The sequence below is a fragment of the Ambystoma mexicanum genome, chromosome 10 (assembly GCF_040938575.1).
Source record: "Ambystoma mexicanum isolate Mex_15411 chromosome 10, UKY_AmexF1_1, whole genome shotgun sequence".
NCBI lineage: Eukaryota > Metazoa > Chordata > Amphibia > Caudata > Ambystomatidae > Ambystoma > Ambystoma mexicanum.
In genome coordinates, this window is record NC_090932.1 from 508,589,321 (window position 1) to 508,616,304 (window position 26,984).

General features: G+C 45.7%; 1 protein-coding gene across 1 annotated transcript in view; it reads right to left on the reverse strand.

Moving 5' to 3' along the window:
* The window catches only part of CEP63 (centrosomal protein 63), a 1,157,239-nt gene that overhangs the window by 948,060 nt on the left and 182,195 nt on the right, over positions 1-26,984 (reverse strand). Inside the window, exon 4 of the mRNA XM_069618054.1 lies at positions 11,175-11,270. Coding sequence (XP_069474155.1) covers positions 11,175-11,270 — 96 coding nt within the window. The remainder of the gene's footprint in view (positions 1-11,174; positions 11,271-26,984) is intronic.

Below are 26,984 nucleotides of genomic sequence, written 5' to 3' on the forward strand. Positions count from 1 at the left end.
GAGCTAGCATTGATACATCAGGCACTAAATCCACTTCCTGCCCATTTTCTATAGGAACCATGTCCGGAATGTTCTCCACTATTCTTGATAGTACCTGGTCCAGTTTGCCAGTGCATACTGCTAATATATCTCCCCCTTCTTGAATTGCAGTATCTTAACAGCTGGCAGCAACAGAACTCGGATGACTTTCCATTGGAGCCTCATCCATTACCATGGAAATGTTATCTGGTGCTAATGGGGAAAAATGTGGAACCTCAGTGGACGTGCCAACGCCAGACAAATATTGCTCATACAGTGTCGGACCTTTATCTCCCCCCTGCATAACTGGCATAGTTTTATCCACAAATATCTTAAGTATTGACACCATCGCTGGTGTCCAACACCACCCCCATACTTCTTAAGGTGGCCGTAATGGGAAAAGCATGCTCCGATCCCCGAATCACAAACTAAAATCCCTGGGAGAGAATACCCACAGGCAGCACAGTAACCGCCACTCAGTTAGTACAGCATGGCTCAATAAATTAAAATACAAAGAGAGAACTTGCAGGACTTTGCCATACCCATGCCCTTTATACTTGTTTCTTTCCGAAACTCAAACAGGTGGTTGAAAGAAACAGTTGGCCGCCACTCCACTGTAACTCGCCAGAGACTGCACACCTCTGTGCCGCTCTGCGTTAACTTAGGGGTTTTAAACAGACTCCTCCTGCTGGCAGCCAGGGAAAACAGTAGACACTGTAAACAGACTGGAAGGCAGCAATCACTCGGAGACTGCACACCTCTGCACAGCACCGCTGACCCTTTTTAGGCACCATCCTTATCTCAGAGGCAAGAGCGTGAGACGGATCCACCCTCCCACCAATTGTTACCCTTCCTAGGGGGCTTGTTTCTGCTACCCAGACTTGGGGTCAGGTCTCAGTTAACCTCACCCCCCCCCCCCCCCAAGGGGTCTGATCTCTGAGACCAGTATGACCACTTTTTGGTCACAGTGGTCTCTGAGACCAGACCGCAGGGAGGGTTAAGTGATTCCTAACCCCAAGCGGAGGTGGCAAAAACCACACCCCAAGGCGGGGCAACAGAAACAAGACCCCTAGACAGGGTAACGAGGAACCAAAGTCAAGGCCGGAAAAGAGAACCCAACCCCAAAGTGGGTTGACTAAAGCCAGACCCCGAGTCAGGGTGAGAAGCCAAGCCACAAGGTGGGATGTTAGACCCAAGACCCCAGGGAGGGGTTAAAACCAGTAGATAACTAGTTGGGGCCAAAGTACAGTCGCCTCTTTGGTGGTGAGCCCAAGGAGAGTACTTGGTCTGGACTTATGAACCAGAGGGGATCACAAGGTTGATGGAAAATCCGAGACCAGAAGAGACAAAGCCCCTGGCAATACAAGGGGGAAAGAGACTAAGCACAAACTGATACAGAACCCAAGGAGGGGAAGGTGGAAGAGACATTTGGCATCAGTGCTCCCAACCCCTTTTTCCGATAAAAAGATATAAATGGTGGGGTCAGAAACCAGCCACCATTTCCTTTGTTTGGACAAAGACCCATATTGTACCCAGTGCTCCAGATAAGATTTTGAAGTGGGGGTATTTCACTTTAAAGTTGGTAGTAAAATGATTTTTTCAGGAGAAAAAATGTAAGTCCATTTACCAATGGAAGTATATTCTAAGTGAGTAAAAATATTTTCACTGGAAAACTGAAACGTTATAATAAATATTTCATTTTACCTATTCATGCACATTAAAAGATACACATTTACGTCTTCCGAGCGGGCAGCAATAATAGCAGTTTCTTCCTGTGTTACTACATGCACTACTGGCCCAAACATATCCATGTTTGGGTGAAAGAAGGGGCACAAGTTCCTGTGTGCCCGTTTCCTATTTTTTGTTGTATTTGTACTTCCTATTTTTATTTCTTGGGAGTATTTGCCTATTTTTAGGGAGTAAAAGTGGCCAATACACCCCTTATCTGTAAGGCTGATTGTACCTAACGTTAGGCTCTTTTTGGTTACTGTAGTAGGGACAGAATTCAGACTAGAACAGGTTACTGGAAGTTGGACTTCGGTTATTCTAGGACATCCTGACGAGCACTCTTTTAGACTCTGTATCTTTTCCTTTAGAGTAGGGTTCTGTCACTGCTTCCACGGGGGAAGCCCCGTCCCAGGAGGCCAGGGAGGTGAGGCCACTACCCGATAGTCTCCCTGGGGGTGGTACTCAGTGGAAGGATAGCATGGGGAGGAAAACCCCCATGGGACCATTGACTATTATCGTGGGTGAATGCGATAACCCCCAAATGTCCACCTCTTACCTGCACCTCCACTCTTCCTCTCCCGGTTATCTTCCATCTTAGATTTTTTGTAAAATTACCCCAACTTCCAATACTGAGACGAGGAAGAGCAGGGATGACATGCTAAGGTATTGGCGCACTCTGTCCCTGTCTAACTCATAAGTATCATCATCATCAGAATACGTTTTTGCAGATAAAATCCATTAAACATTGTACACAATAAGTAGCAGCAATACGTTGACAATAAAATACAATTCATACAATAAATAACATATACGTGGGTCATATAAATATCAAATTAATCCACACGAAAAGGTTTCCCTGCATACTATACATTCAAATGGGATTATCCAAGCAGCGTTTCCTTGCACTCCAGGCCCTCCTCAGATAAGTAAGGATGGCCCACGAAACAACGCGTGGTTCCGCTTGTAAGTAAAAAGTTAATGCCGCAGGACATTGAGTACATTTTGCTTGTTTTAGTAACGGAATAATAGTCTGCTTTCTAATTTCCATAAAGCAAGGGTACAGCAAGACAAAGTGCATAAGGTTTTCAACTGCCGTTTTACAACAGGGGCATTCTGGGTCCTGGGCATAACCCTGACAATTGACTTTATTCGCACGCAACAATGCAAGATTGAATCGTGCTCTGGTTACAATACCGCGATCTGCTGGGTTGTTGCTCTAAATTATGCAGGGTTGCAGAGTCCACTATAGTAACAAGTGCAGGTTTTCTATTTTAGTCCAATAAAAGCCCTATTGATTCTCGTCCCTCCTTGCTTAAAATGCATCAATTCCTTTTATAAACATTCCTCCCCCCGACTCGCCAAATTGGCCGGGCAGAGTAGACTTAGAGCATTTAACAGATTTGTGCAGCCATGGATAAACTTCAACCACAGGATCTTGCTCCAAGCATCACTATGCATCAAAGCTTTCATTATTATTTGCATTAGCAGTGCTCTAAGGTTCGACCAGATACTCAGCCAATGTGATAATGGTGCCCGATACCAGTCATCTCCCAAGTATTTTGCTCCAAGCTCGGCAAGCACTGCAAATGTTGGTGCCGAGGACGGCAGACCCAGCAATTTCTTTAATACATTTGTTTCTGATCTGGAGTGTAGACACATTTTCAAACCCCCAGAGCAAAGTCCCATATTTGGTTGCTGTCTTTGTTTGTGTATTATAGACCTTCATTATCATGCCAAGCGGTTTCCCCTGGCACAGTTGAATAAATCGAAATAACCCCCCCAATGCCTGTCTCAATTTAATTTGCTGTTTATATATATGTGCCATCCCCTTCCAGTTTTCTGCAAAACGGATACCCAACATCACCCAGAGGTTACAGAACCATTACTATACATCCCTTGCATCTCAATTTTCTTCATTCGCCCAGCAGTACACGCCATGACCGCTGACTTGGTTGTATTCATTTTAATGTTAATCATGCCTTTGCATTGGTTATTCTTGTGGCACTCCTCCAATATTGCAAGCGCTCAAAACTGGCGCAGAAGTATGGCACACAATTGGTGCCATACGGAGGAGTACCACAAGAAGCAGTTCGTTTGGTGTGTGAAGTGGGTGAGAAATGCCCAAGTATGTAGCCTACTCTCTACATACTTGCCAACATTCTGTGACCATAAAGATGTAGTTTTTTCAAGTTTCAAAAATAATACCTAGCCTAACAATGACATCACAGGAAATCACAAAACATACATTGTTGGCACCACTCGACCATTCTAAAATGCACAACCCATCAAACAGCACAACATAGAAGGATACTCAAATGTTTAAAATGTAAAATCGTGCACGATAAGTTAACACCAAATTCAATACCTAACTTCACAGAAAAAAAATCAGACAGAACTGGTAAACAACGTTTGTCACTGCTCTGTAGAAGCAGCCGGGCAGTACATATTTATTCCTGCAGTGCAGGCTGAACACTGAACAATATGATTCTGTATGATGGTGGTACGCTCTGCCAATTGCCTTCACTGATGCACTGAAAACAAAAACACGTGCTTTTGTTTTCATTCTCTGCAGCCGTTTCGTTAAACAACGATTTCCTCGTTATTTTGCAAAACTGCTGCCGAGATCTTCATCCGCTTGTTTCCAAAAGAAACAGGCAGATAATAACAAAAGCACTGTCGTGCTTTCCGATGACGCCCAGGCCCACTTCAGAATAGAAGTGGTGCCTGGGCGTCATGAAATGGCGCAGTGAATCGTGCTATTTAGCACGTTCACTGCGCCATGTTGAGAATCGGGCCCCAAGAAGTATAAAGACAGAGGAAGGACTATATCAATGGACACTGCAACTCAACAGAGAAGAGAGCCAAACCTGGGAAGTTCAGTGTGCGAATACCGAGGACGCTAAAAACAACCCACTTTCTAAGCCAGGATGCGAGAGAGAAGGACCATTGCATGAAGGTCCAGAGCTACTCCCAAAAAAGAGCGGGAAGTCGAAGAGTGATGGCATCGCCACAGAGCAACGAAAAAAGGAATCCCGAAGGTAAGGTAAGTGTTATGTCTTTAAGTAAATTATGCGCATGCGCAAGCCTTGTTCTGGGTGCGCATGCGCGTTTGGAATAAAGACGGTCCGTGCGGCAGTTGCCGCCGGGACCTTGGAAAGCCCAGACGTATGTCTCATTACTCAGTGAGTGTGTGTGTGTGTGGATGCGAGTACGGGGCGGCCCGAGGCACGGGTCAGCCCATCACATTGGCGACGAGGAGGGACATGGAGAGAGAAGCGTTCGACACATGTAGCGTGTCATTTATGGGCAATTTTTCTTCGTGTGCATCCCGAACTCGACACGAGTGATAGCGACCATTTTATTTTCGGTGCGTGAGGCAGTAACGGCCCGCGAGGGTGCTCGTGCGCTGCCCACGCGGTAAGGAGAACACGATACCTTAATTTTTGGACCTTCTGCGGCCCTCCAGCCACGAGGACTGCAGTTCTGACCTGGGAAGACAGGTTCTGGGTGACCAGGTGCCAGTGAACATCACCACAGTGCCAAAACTCACGTGTCCAGGTACGTCAAGAGCCGTTCTCAGCCAGGTTTGCGGCCTTTACTTTAGACTGAGGTGCCTGTACGACCTGTGAAGATGACGGACAGCGATGGGGAAGCACCCACGACAGCAAGGGTGGTGGAGAAGAAAGCATGGATCGCTACAACCCATGCAGGAGTTTGGCACTTCAGGCCCGCCTTCAAAACTGGGCCCAAGATGGCTCCTGTGGATCAAAAAACTTGACATGTTTTTCGCTGCGACAGGCGAAACCGATGATGCTGCGAAGGTGGCGACACTGCTCTACTCAGCAGGTACAGGAATTCTGCGAATTTTCGAATCCTTCAACTTGCCAGCAGTGACTTACACGGCTGTCAAAACAGCACTTCACAATCACTTTATTCCTTTATCGAATGTTGACTTTGACAGGTTTGTCATGTGCGGGGAGAGGCAGCGTGACGACGAATCCTTAGACCAATTTTGCGCACGCCTGAGGCAGCTGGTGAGTAACTGCAGGTGGGCTGACGTAAGAGGTAATGATTTGCAATCAGCTGATTCAAGGCTGTAGCTCCAGCAAGCTCCGGAGGCAGATCCTGAGGGAGCCGGGCATGACTCTGACGCAGATTTTGGACAATGGCAGGGTGCATGAGCTTGCCGAGAGTAGAGGGGCGACAATGGATGCCGCAGTCCGCCCGTGCAAAAGTGAGGAGGCCTTTGCAGTGGGAAGACAAGCCCTGTCTGTTACGCTCACCTGGTACCCACAGGAACGCCACCCAGCCGGGTTACTCGCTGGTATGCTTCTCAGCTTTGCCCTGATGTGGTCTGCAGGGAAGGTTCTGCCTTGTGCTAGAAATTAGGCGTGCTCTCCGTCCTGCCTTCTTTGCAGGGGCGCGTTGTCTTTCATGGGCGAGTGCAGTCAAGTTACTTCACTGACGCCGGCCCGTTTGATATTGTTCAGGTAGGTCTTATTGCTGTTCTTTAGTTTTGTTGCTATCCTGCATGCCTTTCTTTGTTTAAAATGTCTCTCTTTTCTCCCTTAGGTATGCAGAGCTTCAGCGCGGCGAACTGGCTTGGTTGAGCCCCGCTGGTAAATGATGGCGCATTAAGAGCGCTATGATGCGGTAAGTAAGCGCTATGCGCAGCGCTGCAAAGTCTTGCCTTTGCTAACCTGTGTTTTCCAAAGTTGCCTCCATCTTCCTCTTTCAGGTCGTTCTGTCCGGGAGGCGTGCAGATTCGAGGAAGCTGTTCTCAGTAGCTGCAAGTGTTTAAAGATGAAGACTGCAGGTAAGATGCTGCTGCTAATGATGTTCCTTTTGTCTCCTTGCAGGTTCTGCTTCTCCGAGGTTCGAGGGAATAGCTGAACACGGAGAGCGTCACGTTGCAAGCTGCAAAGTAACACGAAGCATGTTCTGCAGTCAGGGTGTGGTTTATATAGCCCAGGTAAAGTAATACCAGAGAAAGTAGTTCCAGGCCTGCCACACCCAAAACAGTAGACCGCATAGTTTGGTTATTAGGGAACCAAGCTATGCGGATGCCTCCATGTTGGCTGACAATACAATAAAGTAGTTCCCAAGCACATTGTTGTTCATGGTGTATGAGCCTTGCGCTGTAGGCGCCAGGACTGGCCCCATGAGGGCTTTTGAAGAGGATGCCAGGCTCTAGAGGCCCGAGTCCTGACTCCACCTGGCCAATGGGTTTGCCAGAGGGGGTTTTGGGCGAGGGTCGTGACACTGTCGAAACCCCGTTGGAACCAGAAGCGACAAGAAGCAGCTCCCACACATGGTGTCCTTGCAATATGCCAGTATTGTGGATATGATCTGCCACACGTGGAAGACTGTCCAGCAAAGGCGGGAGATGTAACACGCCGGGACACTATGCCAGAATGTGTCGGGCTGCTGCCCCAGTTACCACATAGAGAGGGCCAGCGAGGACAGGTGGCGGTTTTAGGAGGCAAGGCAGTGTTGCCGCGCTGTAGCAGGACACCCAGAGGCTCAACATTGCAGAGGAGGAAGAGGAAGACAAAGAGATCTTCTTCATCTCGAATCTGGCTACGGGAGCAAAGAAACGCAGACAACTGACATGTGTCGTAGACATTCAGGGTGCTCCCACACAAGTGCTGATAGACACAGGGGCCACGGTGTGTGTGCTGGCCACAGAACATTACGAGGCCATCCCGGGCCCGCCACCCCTGGACAAGTCAAGAGCCAAAATATTCACGTTTGGAGGTGACACTCCAATTACCTATCAGAGGGGTGTTTGTGTCGCCCGTGTCCCGTGGGGCCAAAGTCATTAAAACAAGATTCTTCGTCACCGACGTCAGCCCGCATTCCTTGCTGAGCTGCGCCGCTTCGGAAGCTTTAGACATTGTGCACTTCGCGCTGGAGGTATACCTAGGAGACGTCGACCAGCTGCTAGATAAGTTCTCCAATATCTTTCAGGGGATAGGCAAACTGAAAGCGGAACCAGTGAGGCTGCACATTGATAAGACCATTCGGCCCACGGCACTTAAACACCGTCGGATACCATTCCACCTCCGGTCCCAAGTTGAAGAGGAACTTCAGTCGCTCATCAAAATGGACATTATCGAAAGAGTTGAGGGGCCAACTCCATGGGTCTCGCCGATTGTCATGGCGCCGAAGCCCAAACAACCTGGAGCAGTCCACATCTGCGTAGACATGCGGCTTCCGAACACGGCCATCAAGTGAGAACGCCACATAACACCTATGCTAGATGACATCATTGGCGAGCTGCAGGGGGCCAAGATATTCTCTAAGCTGGATCTGAGGGAAGGATACCACCAGCTTGAACTGCACCCGGACTCTAGGTACATTACCACCTTCACCACGCATGAGGGTCTGTACCAGTTCAAGCGCCTCAGTTTTGGCGTGTCCTCGGCCGCGGAGGTCTTCCAAAATGCAATTAGGGGTGCCTTGGCGGGTCTTAAAGGAGTGCTCAATATGAGTGACGACATTCTTGTTTTCGCCACGTCCCACGCCGAGCACATGATGCGATTGGAAGCAACCCTACAAAGACTGAAAGACCTAGGCCTCACCCTGCATCGGGAAAAATGTGAATTCTTCAAGGACCTCATTGGGTTCTTTGGATTCATCGTCCACGCGAGTGGGGTGTCTCCAGGTCCGGAAAAGATCAAGGACATCCGTGAGGCTGCCGCCCCCCAGTCGCCTACAGAGGTACGCAGCTTTCTGGGGATGGTTAATTATTGCGGCAGGTTCATTAAAGGGCTGCCATCTCTCTCTGAGCCCCTCCGGGCCCTGACAAAGAATGACACCACCTGGGTCTGGGACAAGACAGAACAAGAGGCATTTCTGGCAATCAAGAGAGCACTCTCTGACCAAGATACGATGGCATACTTTGACCCCACTGCGGAATCAGAGATCGTCGTAGATGCAAGTCCGGTGGGTCTAGGGGCAGTTCTCATGCAGGCGGACGACAGGGGTGACATGCTACCCATTGCATATGCGAGCAAGGCCCTCACGGAGACCGAAAGACGCTACTCGCAGATCGAGAGAGAGGCTCTGGCGATCCTGTGGGGCTGTAGACATTTTAGACTGTATATTCTCGGAAAGCCGGTGACCGTCGTGACGGACCACAAGCCACTTCTGCCTATCCTAGCAGGTGTATCCTCAAAGCCCCCTCCGCGGATTGAGCGCTGGATGCTCGCCCTCATCAAATTGCTGTACCACCCAGGAACGAACAATCCGGCAGATTACCTGTCCCGCCACCCAAACAAGGAAAGAAGACTAGGCCAGGGAGAACTTGTGGAGTGTCAAGAATTCATCCACAACATCGTAGAAAGTGCAATGCCGGTGGCGCTGGCCAGGGATGTCGTGGCCCGGGAATCGGCGAATGATGAGGTGTTCAAAATCATCCAGGCCGCGATTCGCAGCGGGGAATGGAGAGATGTACTACAGAACAACACCAGGCGGGAAGACAGAGCCAAGAAAGACCTCCAGGCGCTATGGAAAGTTTGTGATGAACTGTCGATTTCAGATGATGCGCTGCTGCTACGTGGGCGACAGATAGTCGTCCCTCAGTCGATAAGGGCCCAAGTCCTGGACTGGCGCATACAGGTCACCAGGGAGTGGCAAAAACGAAGGCGAGACTGCGATCTAAAGTATGGTTTCCGGACCTACAGGGCCTGGTAGAATCACACGTGAAGAGGTGCCTGCTGTGCCAAGCAGCCAGCCCTCTTGAGAGAGCGCCTCTGATCAACTCCATGGAGAGAAGTGACAGGCCGTGGGGCACGGTCCACGCCGATTTTGGGTCAACCGGGAGGGACATGTACTTCTTGGCAGTGGTTGACCAGTGATCGAGGTATCCGGAGGTGGAACTAGTCAACTCAACAGCAAGTGACCATGCGATCCTGGCCTTGGAAAAGCTGTTTGCCACGCATGGCTTCCCGGAAATCCTATGTTCAGACAATGGGCCACCGTTCACCGGTTGCCTGTTTGCGCAATACATGAGGGAGAAGGGGATCTAGCACAGAAAGGTATCACCGCTCTGGCCCCAAGCAAACGGAGAAGCCGAGAGGTTCATGAGGACGCTTAACAAGGTGTTCCACATAGCAGCAAACGGCAGAGGGGAACTGAAGAGAAACCTCTTTGAGTTTCTCAGGGAGTGCAGAACAACGCCTCACCAGTCGACAGGAGTCGCACCCGCCGAAGCCTTGTTCGGGCGCTGCCCGAGGGGACTCCTCCCGGAATTTGAGAGCCGTGAGCCGGGGGTCATAGACAATGACCGAGTAAGACAGGAGAGAGAGGCCCACAATGAGAGAGAAAGTGAAAGGCGAGGCCTACAAGATAAGGAGGTCGCCGTGGGAGGCTCCGTGCTGGTCTGGAACCGCCGTCCTGAAGCGAAGCTGTCATTGCCGTCCGAACCACAACCCTGAACAGTAACCCATGTGAAAGGGTCAATGGTAACTGTGGCGAGCGAAAGGGGGACAGTTACCCGCAATAGCTCATTCTTCAAAAAAGTGGATGTCTGGCCCCAAGAGGTTGGGCTGGCGGAGGTTTCTCCACCAGAGGACAGTATCGAGATCCTCGAAAGAGACACTCCCATGGACCTGCCACCGAGTGGAGGGACTCCGCCACCAACCACGAGGGGCGGCAGTAGGTATCCGGTGCGACAGAGTCGCAACCCGACTGTTCGTTTCAAGGACTATGTCCTGGACTCAGGAGACTGAGCAGGCGACCAGTGCAGGTCAGCAACCCACGTTTGGGAAAGTTAAAATTGTTGTTTGTTGTGTTGTTTTGTTGAAAGAAAAAAAAGGGATGTTACGTCTTTAAGTAAATTATGCGCATGAGCGAGCCTCGTTCTGGGCGCACATGCGCGTTTGGAATAAAGACGGTCCGTGCGGCTGTTGCCGCCGGGACCTTGGAAAGCCCAGACGTATGTCTCATTATTCAGTGAGTGTGTGCGTGTGGATGCGAGTACGGGGCGACCCGAGGCACGGCAAGGGTCCGCCCATCACAGTAAGCAAGACCAGACGCCAAAGAGGGGTGAAAGAGAATAAAACAAGACAGGCTGTGCAAGATATGACTGCAAGGTGGGGTGAGCCAGACCAGGCTCATTCAATGGCTCGAGTATACTTTTGTTCTGGTTATGCTTTAGTTTAAAGTGGTAGGGACAGACTCGGGGTAGTAGAGGGTTCTGAACGGAAGACAATCCTTTGTTTCGTTTGCAAAGACATCCTGACAAGCAGCTTTTTGAATTTTCTTTGTAGAACAGATCCAATAGTCTTAGGATTGGGGAAAGAACAGGTTTGTGTGGGTAAAGAACAGCGCACGACAATGCCTCCTTGTCCGTCTCATGATTCTGATCTATTACAAAGACCTATGCAGCAGCAATTTTCTCTCCGACCATAAGAAAGACTTACCTCGTGTTGGAATTGTGCCAGCTGCTGTTCATATTCGGAAGCTAGGCTCTGTTTGGCTTTTTCAAGGTCTTTCACCTGCTGACGCAACACACCAACCTAAAGGCAACAGAGAAATAACCTCAGGTTACTGCATCCTAATATGGATGGTTATTACAAGATATGTAACAATAAATGGAAGAAAGCAAACACAAACCCGCCAATGGTTTTGTCCTTCATGGTAAGGTACTTAACAGGCCTAGTAGAAGCAACAGAAATATATCAGTATAAAATGAATAAAGGACAATGCAAATGCTTACATATTCAACTGCCAAACTAAGTTTGAAGGGAGTCAACACACTCAGAATTGGCAGAATTTCACAGTGGCTTTGTTAAGAATGTTGACAGCATGCCCAATTGTAAATGATTGCCAGTACTGCAAATTTTGCAGGAGATAGCTTGGAGTCTGAAGCACAAGCCTTGGTGGAAGGGGATTGGGCTAGTGTCTAGTCAGATTCAGTAAGTAAGAAGACTAGGACAGAGATTAAAAGGGCTTGTTCAGTCAGGAGTGCCATCAGTTAGCTTGATAGGGTTCTTCCTCTCATCCCAGCTGCTGCTCTTCGGTCTTCATGGGGTAGATATCTCCCTATGGTGGACCGACATAGTTATCTCTAAAGATCGGGTTGTCTCTGGATATGCTGTTCAACAAGAAACTTACATGGATTTGATTAGGTCTGAATGAAGCTGGCCAAATGTTACCTATGTGTAACCAATCAGCACATGAACTAGATGAAAGTGGCCACTCTCCAGCAAAGTACCCAGATTAGTAATCCTGACAAAGTACCACTGGCCTTTGATGGTTCCTATTAGGGCCAGTGCTTGTGAAGATCAAGGAGGGACAGCATTTCACATTCCACACTGCAGAAAAAACGCTTAAGACATTTGCTTAAGAAAGTGGTCATTTATACAATGGTATTGTACATTGTGACATTGGACATCTCTGAGATCTCAGTTTTTCGGGATAACAGGACCTCTTTACAAAATATGCACCATTTAGTATTAATTCATTAGAGGAGTTTAGTGGACAGAGTTAGATTGTCATCTTCTTTTTGAATAAAATTCAACGCCTAATCTGTGTGAATAGTGGGAGTGTATGTGACGAAATGACTACTGCTCTTCAGGAGTACAGGGACAAGAAGTGGAAAAACAACATACTCAACCCCCACACTAGTACTATACCAGAAGTGATCACATATATACAGCCCGACAGGTATGCTTCCCTCGCCCTTTGAGGTAACGTGGGCTGAGTTCAGGCGACACTCTCAAGGAATTGTGTGAATTGATCTAAGTAGCAACCTAAACCGCAGTGGTACAAAGACTCCAAAATAAAAGAATATTCAATCAAGGTTCTATAAAATATATAAGCTTTAATGAAACAAGGAAGAATACAAATAACTTAATAGAAAACACAAGTCAAACCCCACCACTGTAAGAGACCAAAAAAAACGTGTACAGTACTTGTGCAGAATAGCACCGAGTGTACTTGAACAGGGTTGATAAGACGAGCAATAGCAGAAATGTTACATTAAAGGATATGTTGGTTCAAGATAATGTGCAAAAAGGGGCTTAAAAGTCACTAGCAAGTGGACAAGGATGACATGGCCTCTGAACAGTACCTTGTTCTTGAGATTGGGTGGTTTGACACTGTCAAAGTACTATGGAAACTCCTCCCCGTCTGCATCAGACTCGCCCCCACGCTCCTACAACTCAGAAAGGGACTCAAGACCCACCTCTTCAAGGAATCTCTCCTCACACCTAGGCCATCACAATGTCCCCCATATCACCTGACTCGCTAGATGTGGTCTGCGCCTATCCTCTCTCCTGCCCACCACCCTGTACAGCTGTACCCCTCCTCTGTGCCCCTCTATATCCTACCAGCCCGCCCCGCTCTATACCTGTTCTGTTACCTTTGAAAAGCGCTCTGCTGTGGATCTGCATTGTTGTATGCCTCTGTAAATGGCTCTGTGGCTTCTCAAAGCTAGGCTCGCGCTCAATCAATAACAATTATTTTTTTTAAAGAAGATTTTTTTTGTTGCCCTGTCCTTGATGTTGAACCAGGTTAGAGATGCAGTGATGCATTGATCCATGCAACAAGTTGGTTTTGAGAGAGAGCTCTGTGTGGTTCAATAAGGCGTTTGAAGCAATGTGGTTCGAAGGGTTGAACACGCACAGGTTTGCAGTTGAGTCGGTTTGAGATTATATTATCGCAAGGTCAAGATGATGTGTGATACAATGGCTTCCAGGGGTTCGAATCGAGGTTTGAGATGAGGTCCTGTTGGTTCAAAGCAATGCTCAAAGAAGCAGCAAGTCTAGGGTTTCTGCAGTGTTGAGCCAGTGTTTGAACCGGGGCAGAGATGGATGTTGCAATGTCCAGCTGGTTTGAAGATACAGGCGAGCCATTCTAAGTCATGGAGTTTCAAAGGCAGCAGCGCGGGTACTGTCGGCTCAAAGGACGTCGTACATGGTTTGTTGAAGTTATGCAAACAGAATTCCAGCTGCTCTTGGGCTTCTGGTAGTTCCAATCCAGGGCTCAAGGTCGAGGTTCCAGTCCAGCTCTCAGAGTGGCAGGCCTTAGTACTAACAGTAGCCACAACCAATGTTTCCTGGGTATGATTAGAGGACAGAGCTCTTTGCCTTGGAGGAACCTGTCTTCCCCTCTACGGCAGAACACTCTGGAATGGACTGCACTCCCAAAAGAGATGGCTTCTTAGTGTCCAGGAAAGATGGGAGGATTGGGAGACCCCTTCCTCATAGAACAGAAGGTGGTATACTGTAGGGGGTACAATTCCTGTTGCTCTAACAAGTGACTATTGCCTTCTTGCATCATACCCAGAATGCCTGGTCCTACAGGAGATGGAGGGGACAGGATGAAAAGAGCCCCACAGATAATGAAGATAGTGAGAACCTGTCTCAGGTCCACTTCATTCTGTCTGGATGACCTAACTCTGGTCAATTTCCAAGCTTGAATTTCAAAGGCCGTTGGTGTGCAGCATCCTAGTGTGAGGCTCTGTGCTGACGTAATTTTCAATAAAACAACTTTATTTGAGGTCAGTAGCTTGGCGTGGGAAGTGGCACTAGGTTCAAAGTGTTCATGCCCCAGAACCACTTCCACAAAAGGTGAAACTTTCAATAAAATAGTATTTTAACCCAGCTGAGTGTGTCTTGACCACAGGATTCCACGAGAAGAAACCTGGGATTTGTATAAGCAGGTAGGAATTGTAATATTCCACCTAAATGCCAGTGTTAGTGAGATGCATGGAAGTAATTATATGCAGTGTCTCTAGTACTGTAGTTCCGACTTCCTTCTAGCTCAATGTGAATGTTTTCTTTGGAAAATAACGGGGAATAAAAAGACAGCAAATTCTTCGGACAGAAATGCTAACTGAAAATGTGTATATACAACAGGGCAGATGATGTGCATCCTTTACAATAGGGTGCAAGAATATGAATTGATAACCAGATATTGCAGTGGAAGTTGATAACATGCACCAGGGATGAGTACAGGACAAACATTACATAGGAGCGGTGTGGTGGAGAAAGTGCCAAGTTAAGGGTGGAGGGTGATGATAGTGGAGTAGGGTTATAATTGAAGGGTAAGTCAGGAAGGCAGAGTGATGTAGCAGTGTGGTGTGGTGTGGCATGCTAAGAAATTGATTCTTCAGAAAGAATGAGGGGTTTGAGGTTGTATTTAAATAGTGTTAGAGATGTAGTACTATGTAGGTAGAGGAAGATCATTCCAGATTAGGGGAAAAGGAGAGGGCAGAAATGAGAAGGAGTGCAGGGGCATGAGTGGTGGCAAGAAGGTGGGCAGAGGATGATCGTAACAAGCAGGGGATAGTAGGAAGGGAAATGTGCAGCTGGTAGGGTGGGGGCAAGTCTGTAATCTGTTTTGAATAGAATGAGAAGTTTTTACTTAGCCCTTTGTTTCATGGATAGCCAGCCAATTTGGTGATGTGAAGAGGAGGTAGAGGTAAAGCAAGGAAAGTTGAAAAGTGTGCAGACTGCAAAGTTGAGTATTTTAGTCTAGGGGTAAAGTTGGGACGGGCAAATAGGAGACTGGCACAGTAATTTAATCTTGAAAGGACTGAGGAGTCTGGCCATTGTTCAACAAATCCAGAGGTCTGTAAACAGGTTTCTAAGACTGCCAAACCACGCAAAGGAGGGTAGGGTTGCAGAACACTTCCCTGCTTTAGAGAAACAATATCTGGTCTCTACAGTAACAGAAATGTATGCAATGGACAGAATAAATATGTCAGTGTACAAAGCGCCAAACCACCTGCAGGCAGACTGCACTATATAAGTGCATTGTTACTAACAATAACAAACACCCTCTTCCTATCCTTACCTTGAGTACAAGTGTGTATGAGAAGTGGTGGAATGGTGGGGAGGGGGCTCTGGAAACATGCAAGTAAACATCTCCAGCTAATTTAACACAAAGGCATCTCACATGGATAGCAAGTCTAGGGCCACCTACAAAGCACACAGACTCAGCAGGAGTTTTTAGAAGTTGCAAGCAGATCTAGAAAACCATCTTGTGGATGCCCACTGCTTCAGCTTTGCCCTTGTTCCACCGTTTCCTTGCAAGTGTGCATAGCTCCAGGGAAGAATTTGTGCTAGTTTGTTCAGAGGTCTACTGTCCGGTAGTAAAGGAAGAAAGGTTTTTCAGGCTAAGATGCTTTGCTTCAGCATGGTTATATACAGAGCTCTGCCCTCAATGGACTTAGTGTGACTCAGGGTAGTACAGAAAACAAATCTCTTAGGGTGAGACTATGGCAATCCCCTCCACTATCCATCATTCAAGGCTATCATTCGAGGCTCTCCCTCACTTCTCAGGTGATGGGGATCTGTTGAGCCATAGGACCATTACACTGATGCCAGTTTGCCAACAAATTTAACAGGTGCTTCTCACATTCAAGAGGGCATATGGATCAGTAAAATAGATTGCATGTGACCTGAAGCCTTCTGAAAGTAAGAGTATGGTGGAAGAGGTCCGATATAAAAGTAGAAACAAACATGCTCCAGGGCAGGCCCTGCCCATGTCAAGCATCATCCAATTGAAAGAAATCTCAGTTGTGGGTCAACACTGGCTAAAATGAATTCACAGCAACACCCACATGGAATAGGTGTTGTAAACAAAGAGTGAGAAAACAGCCTGCTCTTGAGATGCCACTAAATTAAAACATTCAATATACTCGATAGGTGATACCCTTCACTCGTGGACACCTACAGGAAATAAGTTACAAAGATTCAAAAGTTGGTGTCGTATGAGAAATTCATCTCATTCTTCAATATGGATGCCGCCCAAGCCATCCTATTATTTTATTTCAGTGGAGGTAGCACGATGCAAAATTCCGAAAAAAGTTGTATTTAATATATGAAGAATCATGAAAGTGCTCAGTGCTTATTGAGACATTCTAAATTCATTAACTTTCAAGGAGAAAGTATGTAAGTGCAAATCAATGCTCAACAGAACACAGCAAATAGAAACATTTGTTTACGAAAACACATTCTTAACAATTGCATAATCTAAAATATGGATCATTTAGTCAGACATAAATAGCTGTTTGATTATAAAGACACATTCTAAACAATTATACGCTTAGAAACATGAATCCTCCAGTAAAACATACATGTTCAACTAGCTGGCACAGTAGAAAGATTGTCTTCCTCTCCAATGTGTAAAAGCTGTTCTGTGTTGTATGGGTCCAGCCTTTGCTAGTTCGACATGCCTCATGTCTTCCTCAGGACCAACTAATCTTCAAAGAAAAGCCAAAACCATATGCAAAATGCAACTATATGTTATCTCCACTGCATATAGATAATTAATTTCATATAACTTTATTTCGATCCGACAGATCATAAAAGTCACATACAAAATTCTACACTGAAGCAAAGACAATTGATGTTTGTAATGTAAATGATAATACAGATAAAAACAGTGACAGAAAAGAAGTTCACTAATACAATTCATAAAACAGTAAAAGCACACTCAATTAGCCATCCAAGGCTTGCACAGCCTTCTTCCCAGAAGTGATAGGCTTAAGTCTCATCCTCCAAGTCTGGTAGAGATAATTCCCCATGCAATGTGTTGCTATCTCATTCCCCCCTCCAGACACACATGAAAGGCCTCCATAACAGTTCTTATACGTAGCTGTTTGGAAAGCGATATCAGATATTTATTTCTAAAGTGCAAATACTGCGGACATAAAAAAGATAAAGTGCTCTGTGCTTTCAGCTACATTTGGACAGAAGGGCCAATCTGCTGTGATATTCGGGTTCCAGTTATGCCTTAGACTAGCAAGAGGCGGGATGCCGATGCGCAATTTCATAAATAGCGCTCATCAATTTCCGCTGCATCCTGTCCGTATAATGTTCATAACCAGAGCGTTCCTTTCTTACCACGTATGGGGCTAAACTGGTGGAATTGTTCGGGTCTCATTTTCCCACCTTATTTTGTAGGCCTTTTTCAACTGAATCTTGAAGTTTCTTGGATCCGTTCAGGGTGCAGCCATAACATTCCCAACCCGTGATAGTACATTATTTTCTTATAACCACCAACCATGGTAGATCAAGGCCACCCGGCTGAGAGAAAACATTTTTACTGCTTTTCTATGAACATCTAAATTGCCATTAGACCAGAGATAAACCCAAAAGAACACTGGCCTCAGGCCACAGATAAACCCAATGCTCTGTAGGCCTATATCCCAAAAAACGGGCACGTTAGGAGCGTTCCTGGCAGACCCAAGATGTTTTTTTAGGAATTCTTGTTCCACTACATGGAGCATGCCAGTGTAACACATATCCCAAAGTTCCCGTCCCCTAAAGGGACGCTGGTCGAGCTTGGGACTTATATATCTGCAAGCTAGCACTCACTGGACCAGCCCCAAGATCATGAGTGATTCTCAACACGGCCCCACAGAACCTAATGAGCTTAAGTGCTGCCCGATTCACCTGAATGGTCCATGCGCAACTAGCCTTCATTCTGACCCCCAAATAATCGTATAGAATGACCTGCTTGATCCGGCCATCCCTCAATCTATTTTCGAAGCGTCGTTCACTCCTTTTCCTACTTTTGCTAAACACCATTAACTGGGTTTTATTCACATAAACTGAGAGTCCATTTGCTTTGCAGAAGTCCTAAAAAATAACCAGTTATCTCCAGATGCCCTTCAGGGTGAGGGAGAGCAGGGCAGCATCATCGGCAAATAAGAGAATTGGAGTTTTCTTACTTGCCAACATTGGTGAATCGGTTGGTTCCACTAGTAACAGGTCAAGGACCCTTGTTAATAAATTACAAAAACAGGCTATGAGCAAGGACACAGCCTTCCCTGACCCCAACATCATTTTTTATATTAGATGTTTGGCCGTCCAACGAATGCCTAATTACTGCCTCATTGTTATTATAAAGGGACTGAACTGCACTCAATATACCAGGTGGCAGGCCCAAGATCTTCAATGTCTGACACAACCTTGCTCAAGGGACACTATCAAACGTGTAGGCGTTCATTTTACTTAGTGTGGCATATTTTTCCATAATCAGACAGAGCCTCAAACTTCATCAATGGAACTGACATTATGCTGAAAGGCCGCCTGGAGATGATTCAACACCCCTGACTCCTGACTCCATGCGTCCAGATAACCCAACACCGCTTTTGTGAACACCTTACCTCCTGCATCAAGAAGAGAGATGGGTCTATAGTTGGCCGGAGACTCCCTTTCTCCCTTCTTGAAAATGGGGATGAGTAGAGCTTGGGTCCATTCCATGTGTATGCGACTTTATTGGCTGTTAACAGGGCATTGAAGAGTTTTGACAAATAAGGGGTCCAGATTACCTCTTCATGCCTGTACCAATCAACTGGAACCATTTCGGGTCCAGGCGCTTTCCCCAATGTCAATGACATAAGTGCTGTTTGAATATATCGCTCATGGACAGCACTAATGGGGCTGGGTCCTTTTCCTGGTTCTCACCCAGGATTGCAACATCTGTCATGCTCAGAGCCAATTTATTTCCTGCATAGAGACTGCTATAGTGGCCTTTCCAAACTACATCTGGGATACCATTCTGTATTAAAATGTTGATTCCCACGTTTCCCTGCCCCCCACGCCAAAAGCCCCATAAATCACCATTTTAGAAGTGTGGAGATGTTCCCATAGCGAATCTCAGTAGTCTGCTTTCTTCCTTATTAGCAGCTTACGGTATGTGGCCCTGGAGTCAGCCAAACCCCTTTCACCCCCATCACTAACCCCCTTTGCGAGCTCAATCAACACCTTTATAGCAGCGCCACATTCACTATCTATCGTACCAAGGATTGTGCGCACTGCCTTCATGTCAGCGGTGGTCCGGGGCATACTCAAGGAATCCCCTAGTGCACTAACCAACTCTTCATGTACAGTTAACATATGGTTGACATCCTTTACATAACTAGAACGAAAGGCCTCAATTAACGGCAAGATACTAGCATAAATATCTGTTAATGTTAAAGGTATTTGTATCGCGCACCATCACCAATGGAATTGGTCGCCAGGCGCTCAAGCGGATCCGAAAACATGAAGGGGGTCGGGTAAAGAGGGAGTAGGAAAGTGAGAGAAGTGATGTGTTGTTGGCAGCTTCAGTTCGATTTTCACTGTGCGCTGAGCTTTGGTGTGAATGTCGGACTGATGCAAGACCTCATGTGCTGTTGGTGTAGTTTATGCGTTTGTTTGTTGTTGTGGTGTGGTGAAGTGCGTGCGGTTTGCTGGGCGAAAAGATGGTTGTGTGGATTTTCGGGCGAGTTAAGAATGCAGCGATTTGAGCATAGGGTTAGTGGGTTATATATCCTAGTTCTTAAAGATCTTGTTCTTTGTATGTAGTTGTCTTGTAGGTAGGTGTAATCCTTGCTAGTTGATCTAATTGTTATGAATAAATCGTAGCGCGTTCCCAGCTGTATTGTGTTTGAGCTTTTTGTAATGGGATGGGGTGTGTCCGGACTTCCCCTCTGATATCGGTGCTGTAGATTAGCAGTCGCCGACTCCCTCGCTATCTATTTCCGTATCTGGTCTCTTGGCACTCGTGTAATTTGAAGGCCATGGTTCTATTAATAAGTAGTCCTTATCTTTACATCCTGCTCTTGCTTGTGTTTAATCCAGGGTATTGTCCTATGATATCTATCAGTTGTTAAATTGGTGTCTCTTGGATCAGATTCCTTAGATTCTGTTCATGGACGATGCCTTGGCAGGGATCCGGGTTGGTTTCTTAATTCCTCCTTGTTTCATCTGTGTGTATGGCTCTGTAAGCGTTATTCTAGTTATGTGGTGAAGAGCCAGGATTTGAGGCGTTTTCTGACTAATAGGTGGTTTGTTATGTTACATATGTTCTTTGGTAGATCGTTCCAGGTTTTTGGTGCTAGGTGAATGAAAGAGGATCCTCCGAATGTTCTTTTATTGTAGGGTTTTGGTACCAGGCGGATGTCGCTGCTTGATCTGAGCGTCCTTGTTGGGTGATGTAGGCTTAATTTGTCTCTCAGGAACTCTGCGCCTTGATAATGGATTGCTTGGTGTGTGATGCACATTGATTTGAATTTGATCCGCTGGTTTACTGGTTGCCAATGTAATGTTTTAAGTGCTTGGAGTGATGTGTTCTCTTCGGGATAGTCTGAGGAGCAATCTGGCTGCTGCATTTTGTATGCACTGTAGTTTTTTTTTTTTTTTTTTTTAAGTCATTCAAGCATACCCAGATATAGGCTATTGGCATAGTCTACTCTGGACATGACGAGAGCGATAATGGTGAGAGTTTTGTTGGTGAGACACAGGAAAGGTAGGATCTTTTTTACCACTCGCAGGAGAAAGAAGCATTTCTTAATTACAGCGTTTACTTGTGGTTCTAGAGTAAGTTTGTTGTCCATCAGTACTCCCACCTTTTTTTTTTTTTTTTTTTTTTTTTAATAATCGACGATGGGGCTGGGGTTGTACCGCAATCCCTTGGCCAAGGGATTAAATGATGGTCTCCTCCGTTTTTTGTGATGATCATTATTTCCCTTTTTCCAGGGTTGAGTTTAAGGTAATTCAAGTTCATCCAGTTGTATATATCACATAGGCAGTTCTCTAATGTTGTGTTTTCTTCTTGAGTTGCGAGAATATCTGGTAGTCTTAATTCCAGGTCAAGGTGACTCCATTTTATAACACGTTTGGTTTCACCCTTTTTCTCAATCGGATCGCACACTGATTCATCTCCCCTCAACAAAAATAAATTCCACAAAACAGTGGCTTCTGTAGGATCATGGTTTCTCTCTGGTCTTTTCAACACCCAAAAATCCTTGAGATATTTCCATGATTCAACATTCACCAGGATATAGTCGATCAAGCTACATTTGGTATGGGAGCCAAAAGTCGTTGAGGCCAGGTGATCATTCATAAGTGTGCCATCGCACGTCCTCAAACCCATGGACAGGAACACACTGGCTGCCACCTCCGCATAGCGTATCGCCACCAGCTCATCTATACCCCATTTATCATCCTCCTCCTCCGTAAGTCCCAGCATGTTTTCAAGAGGTTCAAGCTGGAGATAGAAATCTCCCATAACAATGGTTTTCACCGAGCCTATTTGATTTTCCCTGCACTGGGCAATTCTTTCCTCCTTATACAAAAGATATGTCAAGGTCGTCCCTTAGAGCATGAGGTGGATTGGGACTAATGTAAGAAATATCTATATGCCAAAGATATCCACTCAGCTGAAGTGCAAAAAGTTTTTCTCTAAAAAATGATTTGTTTAAACAATGTTAGTAGTGTAACCTAAAGCAAGGGAATCACAAATGGTGTTTAGCCACAGTATTTATACTCTGAAAACATTCCTTATTTTGACAAAATAATTTATTTTGTATTTTCAAAAGGATTGGGTTTATAAATACAAAAGGTTTGAGGTGCATTATAAAGTAAAGGTAAAACAATTAAAGGCAAAACTACAAATTAGAAGGAGATTTGACAGAGCAACAGATTAATGCACTTTTTACAAGTAGATGAATACACAGAATGAATGAACCAAATACAAAACCATACATAATAACAAAGCAAACATAAAGAGGCCAAGTACCCTCAACTAGATGGACACTATCAACGGCCCAAATTTCAGTATACAAGTGCCGCTGCTTTAATAAATAAATAGATGCAGATCTGCCTAAAAGGACAGAACAAACAAAGCGAGGCCAAATAGCCTCGACTAGAGGGAAACTTTAAGCGGCCCACATTTCAATATACAGGTGCCACTGTTTTAATAAATAAAAAGATGCAGGTCTGCCGACGTGTCGGTGTTTGATGAAAAGGAAAACTTTTAAACAAAGGCACAAAATTATTTGTGCATGAACAATGTTTCAACATTAATTTTGGAATAGGACTTTCAATTGAGTCCCGAAATAGAGTTTTCCAGTCAATGAAGAAGGTTCAAACATCCATATCACGTTTCGGATCAGCCCCCTGCTGGGCATGTGTATTTATAATAGAGCCTTCCTCAGGGCGAGAACATGAAGAAAAGGGGAAGTCAAACTTGTCCCTGTGTGAAGGCAGACAAAGAGAGGAGGAGTATCACAAAACAGGTTCAATTTTTAAGGAATGTTTTCATCTTATGTGGCATAGGTCCAAATCCAAATAGAGTTATTTACTTAATAATTTTGCAACAATAATTAAAAACCCTAGTGGGAGCATGGTCCTTACCCTGATTCTGGGCATGGACTGGGTCAGGAAAAACCACTTGGGCTGGGATTGCGATCTTCCACTAGTAAAGGGGACACAGCTCGGAACACGAGGACCACAGGGCGCAACCATCCGCTATTATGTTGGCAATTTGCCTGTGGCGGAAAGAGGCAAGAATGAAAACCAATGGGTCTGTCTTTCTCGCAGCTCATAAGTGCCAAAATTCAAATGTTGAACAGAGATAAATGAACGAGTTTTCACATACCTCTTATGAGTACAAATCGTGTCTAAGTGTCTCTTGCTCCACATGTAGGGTGTAAATTTCAATTGTAGTTGAGGTGATGCACAAACTAAAAGAGCCCAAAACACAAAAAAGGAAGGAGGCAGAGTCAGTGATACTAGCGTTATAGTAAGATTGCGTTTTTTCTGTGTGTTAAAGACCTCAAAAGCGAGGACTTGGTACGGGTTTCTGGCAGAAAGAGGAGTTAAAAAATAGCGCAGGGAGGGAAGGCGGTCCATTTTGTACCTTAGTTTGAATTAGTTCGTGGAGTATTCCGTAGCAGTGAAAACGCTTTCGCTGTCGCCGCGAGTGCACGCTTAGCGAACTGTCTCAGCTGGCTGAATGCTGAGTCATGACCGACGAGCAGGCAGTTCCGCCGTTACTGCAGCGGGTGTGGCTCGTAGAACAGGAGCTTGATTGGCTAAAGCTGATCCTGGAACGCCCTTCTTGATAGGTGAAGAAGAGGCGCAATGCAATAGGCGAGCTAGGGCTGTCTGTCAAGCAGTGCTGTGGGGGTGTGTCCCTCCAGCATCGAAGCTTGAGCGGTAACCAGAGGAGGAACGTGATCATCTACCACCTATCCTGATGGGTGGAGTAAAGGCGCCAAGCAATAAGTGCGTTGGGGCTGTCAGGCAGTCAATGTTGTGGGGATGTATCCCTCTGGTATTCATGCTCAATTAGCAGCTTAAAGTGAGAACGTGATGTGCTGTCACAGCGGATGCAGATGTCTGTGATGAAGCCCGGGATTGAGCGTAATTTACGTCTGCAAAGTTGGGCATCAAACCGCGTGACTATGAGTCATAGGGAGACATATGAATTGTTAAAGCCGAACATGGCATTCATTCGCAATAAAATGAAAACATATATTGAGAGATTGCTTCTTGACCGGCAATAGAAAATGTAGCCGGAAAACATGAACCCAGGGCACTAGTCCCTCTTCTATTTGTCAAAGAAGGGGGGCCTGGATACTTTAAAGGGTCCAGGGTGTGCTTAAGGGGGCCAGTCAGAAAGACACAAGCACCATTTAAGACATGCAACTGTCCCTGACCTTAAGTTGGGAGAGGGGTGCTCATTCGTGATGCTTTAGATTAAAGGGACATATTCTTCATTTAAACCATTCTCGTGACTGGAAAGTCTATGGATCAACCTTGCTTCTTTATGTTGAAGACTACGTGATATGTTGGCAGATCCCTTGACTACATCCAAGACCCACCACTTTATATCATTGGGGGTGTGGTGTTTTTCTAAAAAGTGGTTCACAGGGGGTGCAGATGTGTTTTTGCATCTAATGCAGGAACGATGCTCAGAGATTCTAGTGTTCACCGATCTGCTTGTCTGGCCTACATACCTGAGGCCGCATGGGCATTCGATGCAATAGACAGCTTGTTTTGTCTTGCAGTTTGTCATGAAGTTAAGATGCCAGGTCTTAGAACCAATGTTAAAGTTTTTGATTTTACAAGTGAATTGGCACACTGAGCACGAACCACACGAGAAGTGTCCGATGGTCGTTCTGAGGTCCCAGAGTCCTGTTCTGGGTGCTGGTTTTTTGAATTTCGAGTGTACCAGAGTATCACGGATGTTTTTTGCCCTTTTAAAAGCAAACCATGGCATTGGGAAGTCTGGCAAACTTAGTCATACAATGGGCCAGTATTTGTGAATTAATTTCTTAATCCGAAAGGTGTGGGGACCGTGTGTAATCACACAAGTTATTTTGTTAGAGTCAGGGTGTTCCCGAGTGGTGTTATTGGATAGAAGAGTGTCCCTGTCTGTGAATCTAGCTCGTTTCCTTGAGTTGGAAATCAATTTTTTGGGGTACCCTCTATCAAGCAGACTGTTTGTGAGGTCCTCAGCTTGTTGGTAAAAGTCTGCTAGATTGGTACAGTTCCTCCTTATTCTGAGGAACTGGCCGTATGGTAAGTTTTCACGCAGGTGGCATGGGTGATTGCTTGAAAAGTGCATGAGGGTGTTCCGTGCAGTAGTCTTCCGGTACACACTGCATTTCAAGATGCCATCTTAGTGCCTGATTTTAAGATCGAGGAAGCAGATTTCTGGTTGCTGTTTTCCATGGTAAACTAGATGTTGTTGTCAACATTTTTAAGCCAGTTTAGGAAAAGATTGAGTTCTGATTCAGGGCCATTCCAAATGAAAACGATATCATCAATATATCGTTTCCCGTGTGAAATGCAGGATTGGTAGGTGTTCTTATCTCATAAAATGTGGTTTGTCTCGAAAGTAGACATGAACAATATTGCAAGGCTAGGGGCAAATGTAGCGCCCATCGCTGTTCCTTTGGTCTGCATATAGAATTGCCCGTCAAATTCAAAGAAGTTTTTGCATAAAGCTAGAGTCATGAGTTCCAGAATGAAATTGTGTGGTACTCTGCGTTGTTGATCATGATGAGTGACTGTTTGATGTATACATTCAATGGCCTGATCTTGCGGAATACTTGTATACAGGGATTTAATGTCCATTGTCACCAGTCTATGTGTTTGAGGGTCAAAGGGAAGTTTTTCAAAAACTTGAATAGTGTGTATGGTGTCACATAAATAGGTTGCTGTTTCAATGCTTAAAGGTTTTAGGAAGACATCAATGAATTTTCACGCTGGTTCCAAAACTGACCCACATCCAGATACAATAGGTCTACCTGGTGGGGTAACCGAATTGTTATGAATTTTGGGTAAGGCGTTTATGGAGGGGGTCCTACCCTGGCTCGTGGTTAGGAATTGCCGTTCTTTATCACTAATCCATTGCCTATCATAGGCATATTGGGCCATGTCTGCTATCTCAGATTTAATTTCACTCGTTATCTTTTGTTATTTTCGTGTAGCTTTCATGGTCTTGAAGCAATTGGTTAACCATGGTGCAATATTGATCATTAGTCATGATCACAATTCCTCCGCCTTTATCAGCCGGTTTGATCACAATGTTTGGCATTTTGGAGAGCTCGGCTAGTGCCCTCTGTTCTGCCTTGGACAAGTTGTGCTTGAGATAGGTGGTGTCTCCTTGCATTTTGCCCAGCTCCTTCATAATGCATTTTTCGAACGTGATGATTTCCTTTGGCGTTTCATTATCTTGAGGCCTAAAAGTAGAAAGGATATGGAGACCAGAGTCTATATCCTGTGGTTCTACTGGGATATCATCAAAGAAGGCCTTCAGGCGTAAGGTTCTAAAGAAACGACGCATTTCGGTTTCAGTTAGAAACCAATCAGTTGTTTGGGACGGCTCAAATGAGAGGCCTTTGGAAAGGATTGAAGTTTGTGGTGCAGTCAGAGTGATTTTAGCTAAATTGAAAATGGGTATGTCATTAGAGTCTGTTGTCAACGTGTCTGCCGTCTTCTGCCTCGAGTTTGGTGGCACGGGGCGGATTGTATTGGGGAAACCATGGCTGACCCCATTAAGGAATTCCTTGCCCTCCTCTGCCTAAAAAAGGGGGCAGATGTAGGGGTTGGTAATTCGGAAACAAAGGTTGTTGTGGTTGGTTAGGTCGCTGTTGGTCATCCGAGCCGCTGCTACTGGAGTTAGAAAATGATACCCAGCGGCGTCGTCCCTTGTTTTGAGTGGTTTGTTGTTTTTTAGCAGCCTCTGCGAATTCAGCAGTTGTGTATGGAAAGATCTTTTCAAGTTTGAATTCCTGGATGTCTTTATTTAGTTTTTGTTTTTTTTTTCGTATTTGTGGATGTCTTGAAATCATTAAAAAGTTTATTGGTTTCCCTTAGTTTATCAATAGCATTAGTAATTGCTTGATTGTCTAAGAACTTTTTCTCTTCAATGTCTAGTTCTTTTTGTACCTCAACACTAAGACGTTGGGCTGTCGTGATTGTCAGGATCATCAA